General features: G+C 62.5%; 2 protein-coding genes and 15 non-coding genes across 17 annotated transcripts in view; 1 reads left to right on the top strand and 16 right to left on the bottom strand.

The window, feature by feature from the left end:
* SCLY (selenocysteine lyase) overlaps positions 1–10,131 on the bottom strand; it is a 41,731-nt gene that overhangs the window by 10,070 nt on the left and 21,530 nt on the right. The window lies entirely within an intron of this gene.
* Positions 34–6,105, top strand: LOC136791463 (autoimmune regulator-like). Its single transcript, XM_067002524.1, is given in 11 exon segments — positions 34–172; positions 651–3,086; positions 3,190–3,364; positions 3,465–3,687; positions 4,031–4,382; positions 4,521–4,598; positions 4,744–4,976; positions 5,058–5,258; positions 5,351–5,544; positions 5,683–5,694; positions 5,697–6,105. Coding segments are annotated over 10 exon segments (1,704 nt in total). The 5' UTR covers positions 34–172; positions 651–2,945; the 3' UTR covers positions 5,792–6,105.
* Positions 6,325–6,443, bottom strand: LOC136791527 (5S ribosomal RNA). Its single transcript, XR_010833775.1, has one exon. It is a non-coding gene; the product is annotated as a 5S ribosomal RNA (ribosomal RNA).
* LOC125182715 (5S ribosomal RNA) lies at positions 6,582–6,700 on the bottom strand. Its single transcript, XR_007163097.1, has one exon. It is a non-coding gene; the product is annotated as a 5S ribosomal RNA (ribosomal RNA).
* On the bottom strand, positions 6,838–6,956 carry LOC125182716 (5S ribosomal RNA). Its single transcript, XR_007163098.2, has one exon. It is a non-coding gene; the product is annotated as a 5S ribosomal RNA (ribosomal RNA).
* LOC125182717 (5S ribosomal RNA) lies at positions 7,095–7,213 on the bottom strand. The gene has a single exon (XR_007163099.1). It is a non-coding gene; the product is annotated as a 5S ribosomal RNA (ribosomal RNA).
* LOC125182718 (5S ribosomal RNA) lies at positions 7,351–7,469 on the bottom strand. Its single transcript, XR_007163100.2, has one exon. It is a non-coding gene; the product is annotated as a 5S ribosomal RNA (ribosomal RNA).
* Positions 7,607–7,725, bottom strand: LOC136791526 (5S ribosomal RNA). The gene has a single exon (XR_010833774.1). It is a non-coding gene; the product is annotated as a 5S ribosomal RNA (ribosomal RNA).
* Positions 7,863–7,981, bottom strand: LOC136791524 (5S ribosomal RNA). The gene has a single exon (XR_010833772.1). It is a non-coding gene; the product is annotated as a 5S ribosomal RNA (ribosomal RNA).
* Positions 8,120–8,238, bottom strand: LOC136791523 (5S ribosomal RNA). Its single transcript, XR_010833771.1, has one exon. It is a non-coding gene; the product is annotated as a 5S ribosomal RNA (ribosomal RNA).
* Positions 8,376–8,494, bottom strand: LOC136791522 (5S ribosomal RNA). Its single transcript, XR_010833770.1, has one exon. It is a non-coding gene; the product is annotated as a 5S ribosomal RNA (ribosomal RNA).
* Positions 8,633–8,751, bottom strand: LOC136791521 (5S ribosomal RNA). The gene has a single exon (XR_010833769.1). It is a non-coding gene; the product is annotated as a 5S ribosomal RNA (ribosomal RNA).
* LOC136791520 (5S ribosomal RNA) lies at positions 8,889–9,007 on the bottom strand. The gene has a single exon (XR_010833768.1). It is a non-coding gene; the product is annotated as a 5S ribosomal RNA (ribosomal RNA).
* Positions 9,146–9,264, bottom strand: LOC136791519 (5S ribosomal RNA). Its single transcript, XR_010833767.1, has one exon. It is a non-coding gene; the product is annotated as a 5S ribosomal RNA (ribosomal RNA).
* LOC136791518 (5S ribosomal RNA) lies at positions 9,402–9,520 on the bottom strand. The gene has a single exon (XR_010833766.1). It is a non-coding gene; the product is annotated as a 5S ribosomal RNA (ribosomal RNA).
* Positions 9,658–9,776, bottom strand: LOC136791517 (5S ribosomal RNA). Its single transcript, XR_010833765.1, has one exon. It is a non-coding gene; the product is annotated as a 5S ribosomal RNA (ribosomal RNA).
* LOC136791516 (5S ribosomal RNA) lies at positions 9,914–10,032 on the bottom strand. The gene has a single exon (XR_010833764.1). It is a non-coding gene; the product is annotated as a 5S ribosomal RNA (ribosomal RNA).

Genomic DNA, 10,131 nt, shown 5'->3' with positions numbered 1-10,131 from the left:
TTCTCCCTACCAGGCTCTTGCAGGAGCAGCTGCGAAGCATGCGGGTGGATCTGCTTTCATCTGGACTGCGCGGGGCGGCAGTAGGAAAGCTGCTGGAGATAGGAGGAGCTGAGAACCTGAGCCCCACGGGGAGCCTTTTTACAACAAACGCTGGAGCCTGGAGCTGCCGAAGGTATGGGGAGGGGGCTGAGACTCGTGTACCTGGTGGTGGCATTTCACTCTGACTGGCCGTGAGCTGCAGGCACAGTGTCGGAGACACTCTCCTTCCCAGCAGTGGTCCCGTGATCCTGCCCTGTGGGTGGGTTCCCCCTTGTGCCTGCTCCTCCCTGTGACTCAGGGCCGTGTTCAGGGGGTTGTAAGAGACGAGTGCGGGGCCGGCGGTGTCCAAGAGACGCACAGGGCGATGGCCTGCGGAACCTCAGGGTGGAAGGGAAGTGGGGTAGGAAAAAATGCTGCTAACAGCACCTTTGCTTCAGTAGCTTTTCACGAGAAGAGGGAATCAAAGTGCATCCCAGGGGTTACAGGGGCTTTTGATGGATACTGAGGTGTTGATTTAACTGGACGTTTGTGGAAAAATACTTCCAGCCATTGCAGCTGGATGGTGTGAATTGCGCCCTCCTACCTTGAAACTTTTGCTTTGATTTCTGCAGGAGGAGCGATACAAAGGAGAGGACATCCTGAAACCTGAGTGCGGCCAGGTGCCTCTGCACCCCAGCCTTCAGTCCTCGGGGCCAGGCAGGGCTCGTGCCAGCCCCAGGGAGGGTTTTACACCCTCTGCAAGCAAGAGATGACTTTTCTCAGCCTTTTCACTGCCAAGGTCTGCTCTAAGCAAGGCATTACAGAAATACCCCTCTGATCTGCCAGCAAGCACGTGCCTCTTCATATGGCACCTGGCAGCCCCTGCTCTGCCTCCTGCATGGTATCTCAGAAAGTGGAAGGAACACAAAAAAACAACCCAAAATGCAAATTATTGCACTGCTGAGCTAGCTGGACATGAAAAACAATCTATCTGTGATTCCAAGCAGAGAAGCAGTCACAAAGTTGGAATTTAAAACAAGCCCAATCAAGCCCAGCAAGCAAAGCACTGTGGGCACACAGCTCTTGGCGGCGCTGGGCAGCACCCGCGCGTGAAGGAGCGGCTGTTTGTAGCCGTGGGTGTGCGGGTGTGTGGGCACGGGGAGGGCACAGCCGCCTTGTCTTGGCGGTGCTGGAGCGCTTAACAAAGGGTGACAGTGACAGATAGTGGCTTGGCAAGTTGAGTGGGACATTGAGGAAAACAGTTCTCATGGTGAAGGGTGGAGCAGGCCCTGAAACTGTCACGGCTGCGTTGATGCTCAGTGCCTGGTCCAGACTGCAGCAGCTCCTGGTCGGGAGATGAACCTCCTGTTTCACCTGATAGCCGTGATGTGTCCCCTGCGTGCTGCGGGCATGTCCCCGCTGCGGTAGAGCTGGCTGCTCATCCAGCTTCTGGGGGCTGCGGATGCTGCTGGGAAGGGGCCAGTGGGACTCCAAAACCCTGCCGTAGGACACAAGGACCTGGCATGGTGTCTGCCTGGCATCCATCCCACTGCTCCCAGTGCCTCCAAGGGAAAAATCACTCCAGATCCTGAGAGGAGCTTCGGGGAGAGAGTTCTTTTGTGTAAATACGTTAGTGCGTTAACCAGAAATGGATGAGGGCATTTCCTGCCTTTGCAGAGGGCGTTGTCTTGTTATTCTTCCCGAGTTTCTGGACAGAAGCCACTGTCTCCTGGCATGGCTCTGTAGCCAGCAGATAACATGCTCCAGTCTTTCAGGACTTGATGAATGTCCCTGCCCACATCACCTTGCACTGCACAACAGGGCTGTCTCCCTTGTTGGTCCCATTCCTGGTCCCACCTGCGTTGGGTTTTGCTGCACACATTGTGTCAGGCATGGTCCCAGCACAGGGAGGGCCGTGCACAGCCCCGGTGCTGCGGCTGAGTTGCCTGGGCTGACTCTGGCAGTGGGGACAGGTCTTTGGAGAGACTCTGGGGCTGGAAACTAATCCTGGGGAAATCCCAAACGTTTGGGAAGTGGGAGGGGAGCCTTGGAGCTTTCCCTTTCCTGGGCTCCTGGTATGGAGTGACCAGGTATGTTAGAGCATATCAGCCCCAGGGTTTTTTTTAGGCAAGACGCTCACAAAGTGCCAATTCCGCTTTGGCTCTCAGTTTTTTTACAGCTGTGCATTTCTGGAGAATCACTTTATTGCCCAATTTCCCATAATGAGCAATTACAGAGCTGTGTGTGTGGCCAGGTAATCCCCGGGTGTGCTCAGGGCACTGCCCGTCATTGTGTCACGCTGTGTGGCAGCCCTGCTCCTTGGTCACTGTACCCAGACATGCAACTGCAGAGTTTTTTAGGTGTCAGTGCTTCCCTGGGTGTTTGTCGACCCGCTGTGCTTCAGCTGTGAGCCTGCAGAAGGTGGTTTGCAGGTAGTGTGACCATGGCAACTGTCTCTCTTTTCCCTAGATTTCAGGGCTTTCCTTCCCACATGTGGCTAAGTTTCTGGATGAGAGAAGCAGGTGCTGTGGAAAGTCCAGAAATTTTGGGACAACGCCTGGCTGACCGCAGGGATGAAGGAGGCAGGGGCTGCCTGTGCCAGCACCCTGGCTAATTTCCTTCTCCTGGGGTGGTCACTGGGGTGGGATTGTGTCCGTAGCCATCAGCAGCAGGTGGCAGGCCAGGTGGAGAGCTGCCTGACCCCGATCCCTGGGGCCGGCAGCAGTGGCAGCGCGGGAGCAAGCCCGGCTGCGCGGTGCTGCAGGGAGAGCTGGCACGGCCGGAGGCGTGAGCTCAGGTTACGTGTTGTACAGAAATGAGTGGCGCTGTGGGAGCCTGACGAGTTTCCCACTTTCGGCAGCCGGGGCGTATTAAAGGGGAGCATTGGGGCTGGCTGCTCATCCCAGCCGTGTCGCTGCCGCCTCAGCATGGCTGGGCCGGGGGGTGACGGGGACCTGCGGCACCTGCTGAAGCTGCACCGCACTGAGATCGCCATGGCGGTGGACGACGTCTTCCCGCTGCTGCATGGCCTCGCCGACCACGATGTCGTCCCCGAGCACGTCTTCAAGGTGAGGCACGGGGTGGGTGAACGCAGCCCCAGCCACGTTGCAGGGACTGGGGCTGGCTGGCGGCACCTGGATGCGTGTCCACGGGTGGCGGTGGCATCGGCAGGAGACGCTGAGCCAGACGGAGCGAGAGGGCTCCCACCGCGCCTTCCACGCCCTGCTCACCTGGCTCCTGGGCCGTGATGTCACCGCCGTCCGCGACTTCTGGGCAGTTCTCTTCAAGGACTACAACCTGGAGCGCTACACCCGGCTCCGGCCCCTCCACAGCGCCTTCCCCAAAGGTAGGCAGAGGCCAGGCTGGAGGAGACGGCACCCCCGGGGGCTTCCCGCGGCAGGGGTGACACCCCAGGCTGGCTGTGCCTGTCCCTGCCCACTCTGCAGAGGTGGACCTCGGGCGGCAGCGCCGCAGCAGGCGCCTGTCCCCCAGCCCCATGGCACCGGTCCCACACAGACCCCAAGGCAAGAGAAAAGCCCCTGAGGAGCGGGATGGGGCCCGCATGGCACAGCCCTTGCCACGGCACGCTGCCAGCCCCGGTATGGAGACCCGGTGCAGGGTGGATGCAGGGAAGAAATGTGGCGGGGCACTTGCAGCGTGTCACCCAGGGTGACCAGTCCTCCAACACCCCCAGGGCCCCTGGCAAAGGCAAAGACCGTGAAGAAGCCAGAGAGTGTGGACACCACACACTCACCCCGTACCAGCAGTGAGTGCCAAACTCCTTTTCCATTCCCTGGGGACAAGCACAGCCACAGGTTTCTCCCCAAAACAGTCCCAGCTGGATGGCGATGGTCTGCGAGAGGCCAGCGGGCACCTGCAGCCAGCAGGCTTGGGCAGAGGGGTGGGTTGGGCCAAGGGGAGACAAGGGGCAGCAGTGGGGCAGTGTTTGCATTTAAGCCCCCAGGGGCTTCAGATGAGGCCGTCTGAGCCCCCCCTGCCCTCAGGCCTCCAGGCTGCAGCCACCTCGGTGCACAGGGTGGTCGCGGTGGCAGCCAGCGAGGTGCCCGTCACCCGCGGGGCTGCTGAGGGGAAGCACGTCCTCATCAGACATGGGCTGGAGCCGAGTGAGTAAGCGCAGGTGCTGGGTGGCCCCCCCGCCTCAGAAGACCCCCCCCCTCTTTGGGAGGGCCCCCAAAGAGGGGCAGGGGGTGGTGGGGACGGTGCTTGCCTCTCTTCCAGGCAGCGCCAAGGCGGGCAGCAGAGCCGGGGACGAGCTTTACGACCCAGCTGCTGGCGAGGAGCCCGGGGCCAGGAGCAGGAGTCGCAGCCTGAAACCCACTGCCCGACCCAGGGCACCCCAAAGCGTACGGTTCCCCCCTCCTCCCCCCCCGCCCCGGCACCTTACAGCCGTATGAGCCCTCCCAGCAGCAGGGATCCTCCCTTCCCTGCAGCTGTCCCAGTGGCTGGTGGTTCCCAAAACTCCTCTCTCATTTTGCCCGCAGAGCGGGGGGCTGCAAGCGACACCCCAGGGCTGTCTGCCGGTGCCCACCATGCACAGCCAGGACCCCATGCCCCAGCAGGTGAGCCCCGGGCATGTCAGCACCCCAAAAGGCACCTGCTGAAATTGGGCCCGTCGGGATACGCCCGGTGTATCTGCCTGTGCTGGCTGAGTACAGGCAGCCTGGGAACAGGTGACCCCTGTGCCAAAAGGCACTGGTGTGTTAGGTGTTTGCAGGGCAGGCGCCGAGGGAAGCTGCATCGAGGAGGCAGTGGGTGACAGCGTCCCCTGGTGCCACCCAGGGTGGCAGTGGCAGCGACCCCCTGCCCGCTCCCCCATGGCAGGAGAATGAGGACGAGTGCGCAGCGTGCGGTGACGGTGGAGAGCTCATCTGCTGCGATGGCTGCCCCCGGGCTTTCCACCTCGCCTGTCTGGTGCCCCCGCTGCCCCGCGTCCCCAGGTGAGCCCCAGCGTGGGACGTGTGGCTCTGGTGTCCTTGGGCGTCCCTGCCCTCGCTCACAGCCACGCTCTGGCTGCGCAGCGGGTCGTGGCAGTGCGGCTCATGTGCGGTCAAGCCGGGCCAGCTGCGGGAGGCAGACGAGGTTGCAGAGCAGCCCCCCGTGATCCCCGGGGAGGAAGAACGTGTTGCCCACATGGGCAGAGGCAATGGGAGTGTCTGCAGCCGCTGTTTCACCAGGATCCCTACACCCCAACACTGCCCTGCACTCAACGGGAACCCTGGGTGAGGCCCCCGCGGTCCCCCACATCTCAGCTCAAACCCCCTGGGTCCGGTCTTGCTGCCCAGAGGGTTTGTGACACTACCTTCGGTCGCAGGGGGCTGCTGCTTTGCAGTTCCTGCGGGAGCACCCCAGAAATGGGCAGCGTGGGGAACACCGCAGTTGCTGGAGACCACGCGCATCAGGCAGCAAAGGTCAGTACAGGCAGCACTGGGGGAACAGCCCGGGGAGTGGCAGCACTGGGCAAGGGCATTCGGAGGACACGAGATGGGAGCGATGAAGCCGAGCAGTGATGGTTTGGGCTGCGTGAGGGACAAGTAGCTGTAGTGGGAAGTGTTGCTGAAGCTGGGCTGGAAGGGAACAGTGCACTACAGGGCAGCCACCAGCTGGGCTGCAGGCACTGAAGGACTGAACCCAGCACGTCACCAGACACGACCCATCTCCTCCGCAGGCAGAGTGTGGCGCCTCCAGCAGTGACCCCGTGTTAAGCAGGGATGAGCTCGACGCCCTCCTGGGTGAGGTAACTCATAGGTGGTGACACCAACAGGCAGAGCCCAACCACGGGGAACTGAATGCCTGGGGTAACCCCACATCAGGTCCTCAGCTTATGGGCAGCATGCAAGTGAGAGCCAGGATAAACCCAAGAGGCTGGGAGTAGGTGAAAATCAAGAGCGACCTCCTCCCCTGGGCTGTCCCACAGGGCGCCTGGGACGGGATCCTGCAGTGGGCTTTCCAGAGCATGGCACGGCCCCTCGCAGACACCCATGGGCTCTTCGTGTAGTGCATGCAGCTGGCACCAGGGAGCTGACAGGCTGCAGGCCAATGCTAAAGGGCAGCTGTGCACCGGTAAGAGCACAGATGCTGATGTATACCTATGACCACCACATAATAAAAGGAGATAAAAAAAGTGAGTTACAAAAAACCCACAACCTGACAAGATTGGTTAATTACATAAAGATAACTAGAGGGAACAAAAAAGTGGATGAAACATGATCACAAACTCCACAACTAAGCAAACAGATGACATATTAATAAATGTGCAAATATACAAGGTGGGACAAGGAAAAAAAAAGCCTACAGCACCCGGTATTCCCAGGAGGTCTCCCATCCAAGTACTAACCGGGCCCGACCCTGCTTAGCTTCCGAGATCAGACGAGATCGGGCGTTGCCAGGGTGGTATGGCCGTAGGCACCCTTTTCCCCGGCAACAGCCCTCTTCCCCACACCCGCACCATCAACCGACACCCAGGCGACGGCCTGTGCCACCGCCTCCCTGGCCAAAAGGGGGCGCCCCTGGCCCCGCAAAGGCCCCCCGACGGCAAAGACAAAAGCCTACAGCACCCGGTATTCCCAGGAGGTCTCCCATCCAAGTACTAACCGGGCCCGACCCTGCTTAGCTTCCGAGATCAGACGAGATCGGGCGTTGCCAGGGTGGTATGGCCGTAGGCACCCTCTTCCCCGGCAACAGCCCTCTTCCCCACACCCGCACCATCAACCGACACCCAGGCGACGGCCTGTGCCACCGCCTCCCTGGCAAAAGGGGGCGCCCCTGGCCCCGCAAAGGCCCCCCGACGGCAAAGACAAAAGCCTACAGCACCCGGTATTCCCAGGAGGTCTCCCATCCAAGTACTAACCGGGCCCGACCCTGCTTAGCTTCCGAGATCAGACGAGATCAGGCGTTGCCAGGGTGGTATGGCCGTAGGCACCCTCTTCCCCGGCAACAGCCCTCTTCCCCACACCCGCACCATCAACCGACACCCAGGCGACGGCCTGTGCCACCGCCTCCCTGGCCAAAAGGGGGCGCCCCTGGCCCCGCAAAGGCCCCCCGACGGCAAAGACAAAAGCCTACAGCACCCGGTATTCCCAGGAGGTCTCCCATCCAAGTACTAACCGGGCCCGACCCTGCTTAGCTTCCGAGATCAGACGAGATCGGGCGTTGCCAGGGTGGTATGGCCGTAGGCACCCTCTTCCCCGGCAACAGCCCTCTTCCCCACACCCGCACCATCAACCGACACCCAGGCGACGGCCTGTGCCACCGCCTCCCTGGCAAAAGGGGGCGCCCCTGGCCCCGCAAAGGCCCCCCGACGGCAAAGACAAAAGCCTACAGCACCCGGTATTCCCAGGAGGTCTCCCATCCAAGTGCTAACCGGGCCCGACCCTGCTTAGCTTCCGAGATCAGACGAGATCGGGCGTTGCCAGGGTGGTATGGCCGTAGGCACCCTCTTCCCCGGCAACAGCCCTCTTCCCCACACCCGCACCATCAACCGACACCCAGGCGACGGCCTGTGCCACCGCCTCCCTGGCAAAAGGGGGCGCCCCTGGCCCCGCAAAGGCCCCCCGACGGCAAAGACAAAAGCCTACAGCACCCGGTATTCCCAGGAGGTCTCCCATCCAAGTACTAACCGGGCCCGACCCTGCTTAGCTTCCGAGATCAGACGAGATCGGGCGTTGCCAGGGTGGTATGGCCGTAGGCACCCTCTTCCCCGGCAACAGCCCTCTTCCCCACACCCGCACCATCAACCGACACCCAGGCGACGGCCTGTGCCACCGCCTCCCTGGCAAAAGGGGGCGCCCCTGGCCCCGCAAAGGCCCCCCGACGGCAAAGACAAAAGCCTACAGCACCCGGTATTCCCAGGAGGTCTCCCATCCAAGTACTAACCGGGCCCGACCCTGCTTAGCTTCCGAGATCAGACGAGATCGGGCGTTGCCAGGGTGGTATGGCCGTAGGCACCCTCTTCCCCGGCAACAGCCCTCTTCCCCACACCCGCACCATCAACCGACACCCTAGGCGACGGCCTGTGCCACCGCCTCCCTGGCAAAAGGGGGCGCCCCTGGCCCCGCAAAGGCCCCCCGACGGCAAAGACAAAAGCCTACAGCACCCGGTATTCCCAGGAGGTCTCCCATCCAAGTACTAACCGGGCCCGACCCTGCTTAGCTTCCGAGATCAGACGAGATCGGGCGTTGCCAGGGTGGTATGGCCGTAGGCACCCTCTTCCCCGGCAACAGCCCTCTTCCCCACACCCGCACCATCAACCGACACCCAGGCGACGGCCTGTGCCACCGCCTCCCTGGCAAAAGGGGGCGCCCCTGGCCCCGCAAAGGCCCCCCGACGGCAAAGACAAAAGCCTACAGCACCCGGTATTCCCAGGAGGTCTCCCATCCAAGTACTAACCGGGCCCGACCCTGCTTAGCTTCCGAGATCAGACGAGATCGGGCGTTGCCAGGGTGGTATGGCCGTAGGCACCCTCTTCCCCGGCAACAGCCCTCTTCCCCACACCCGCACCATCAACCGACACCCAGGCGACGGCCTGTGCCACCGCCTCCCTGGCCAAAAGGGGGCGCCCCTGGCCCCGCAAAGGCCCCCCGACGGCAAAGACAAAAGCCTACAGCACCCGGTATTCCCAGGAGGTCTCCCATCCAAGTACTAACCGGGCCCGACCCTGCTTAGCTTCCGAGATCAGACGAGATCGGGCGTTGCCAGGGTGGTATGGCCGTAGGCACCCTCTTCCCCGGCAACAGCCCTCTTCCCCACACCCGCACCATCAACCGACACCCAGGCGACGGCCTGTGCCACCGCCTCCCTGGCAAAAGGGGGCGCCCCTGGCCCCGCAAAGGCCCCCCGACGGCAAAGACAAAAGCCTACAGCACCCGGTATTCCCAGGAGGTCTCCCATCCAAGTACTAACCGGGCCCGACCCTGCTTAGCTTCCGAGATCAGACGAGATCGGGCGTTGCCAGGGTGGTATGGCCGTAGGCACCCTCTTCCCCGGCAACAGCCCTCTTCCCCACACCCGCACCATCAACCGACACCCAGGCGACGGCCTGTGCCACCGCCTCCCTGGCCAAAAGGGGGCGCCCCTGGCCCCGCAAAGGCCCCCCGACGGCAAAGACAAAAGCCTACAGCACCCGGTATTCCCAGGAGGTCTCCCATCCAAGTACTAACCGGGCCCGACCCTGCTTAGCTTCCGAGATCAGACGAGATCGGGCGTTGCCAGGGTGGTATGGCCGTAGGCACCCTCTTCCCCGGCAACAGCCCTCTTCCCCACACCCGCACCATCAACCGACACCCAGGCGACGGCCTGTGCCACCGCCTCCCTGGCAAAAGGGGGCGCCCCTGGCCCCGCAAAGGCCCCCCGACGGCAAAGACAAAAGCCTACAGCACCCGGTATTCCCAGGAGGTCTCCCATCCAAGTACTAACCGGGCCCGACCCTGCTTAGCTTCCGAGATCAGACGAGATCGGGCGTTGCCAGGGTGGTATGGCCGTAGGCACCCTCTTCCCCGGCAACAGCCCTCTTCCCCACACCCGCACCATCAACCGACACCCAGGCGACGGCCTGTGCCACCGCCTCCCTGGCAAAAGGGGGCGCCCCTGGCCCCGCAAAGGCCCCCCGACGGCAAAGACAAAAGCCTACAGCACCCGGTATTCCCAGGAGGTCTCCCATCCAAGTACTAACCGGGCCCGACCCTGCTTAGCTTCCGAGATCAGACGAGATCGGGCGTTGCCAGGGTGGTATGGCCGTAGGCACCCTCTTCCCCGGCAACAGCCCTCTTCCCCACACCCGCACCATCAACCGACACCCAGGCGACGGCCTGTGCCACCGCCTCCCTGGCAAAAGGGGGCGCCCCTGGCCCCGCAAAGGCCCCCCGACGGCAAAGACAAAAGCCTACAGCACCCGGTATTCCCAGGAGGTCTCCCATCCAAGTACTAACCGGGCCCGACCCTGCTTAGCTTCCGAGATCAGACGAGATCGGGCGTTGCCAGGGTGGTATGGCCGTAGGCACCCTCTTCCCCGGCAACAGCCCTCTTCCCCACACCCGCACCATCAACCGACACCCAGGCGACGGCCTGTGCCACCGCCTCCCTGGCAAAAGGGGGCGC

Source organism: Anser cygnoides, chromosome 9, assembly GCF_040182565.1.
Source record: "Anser cygnoides isolate HZ-2024a breed goose chromosome 9, Taihu_goose_T2T_genome, whole genome shotgun sequence".
Taxonomy (NCBI): domain Eukaryota; kingdom Metazoa; phylum Chordata; class Aves; order Anseriformes; family Anatidae; genus Anser; species Anser cygnoides.
Note: the sequence above shows the minus strand (reverse complement) of the source record. Positions and strands in the feature narration are given on the sequence as shown.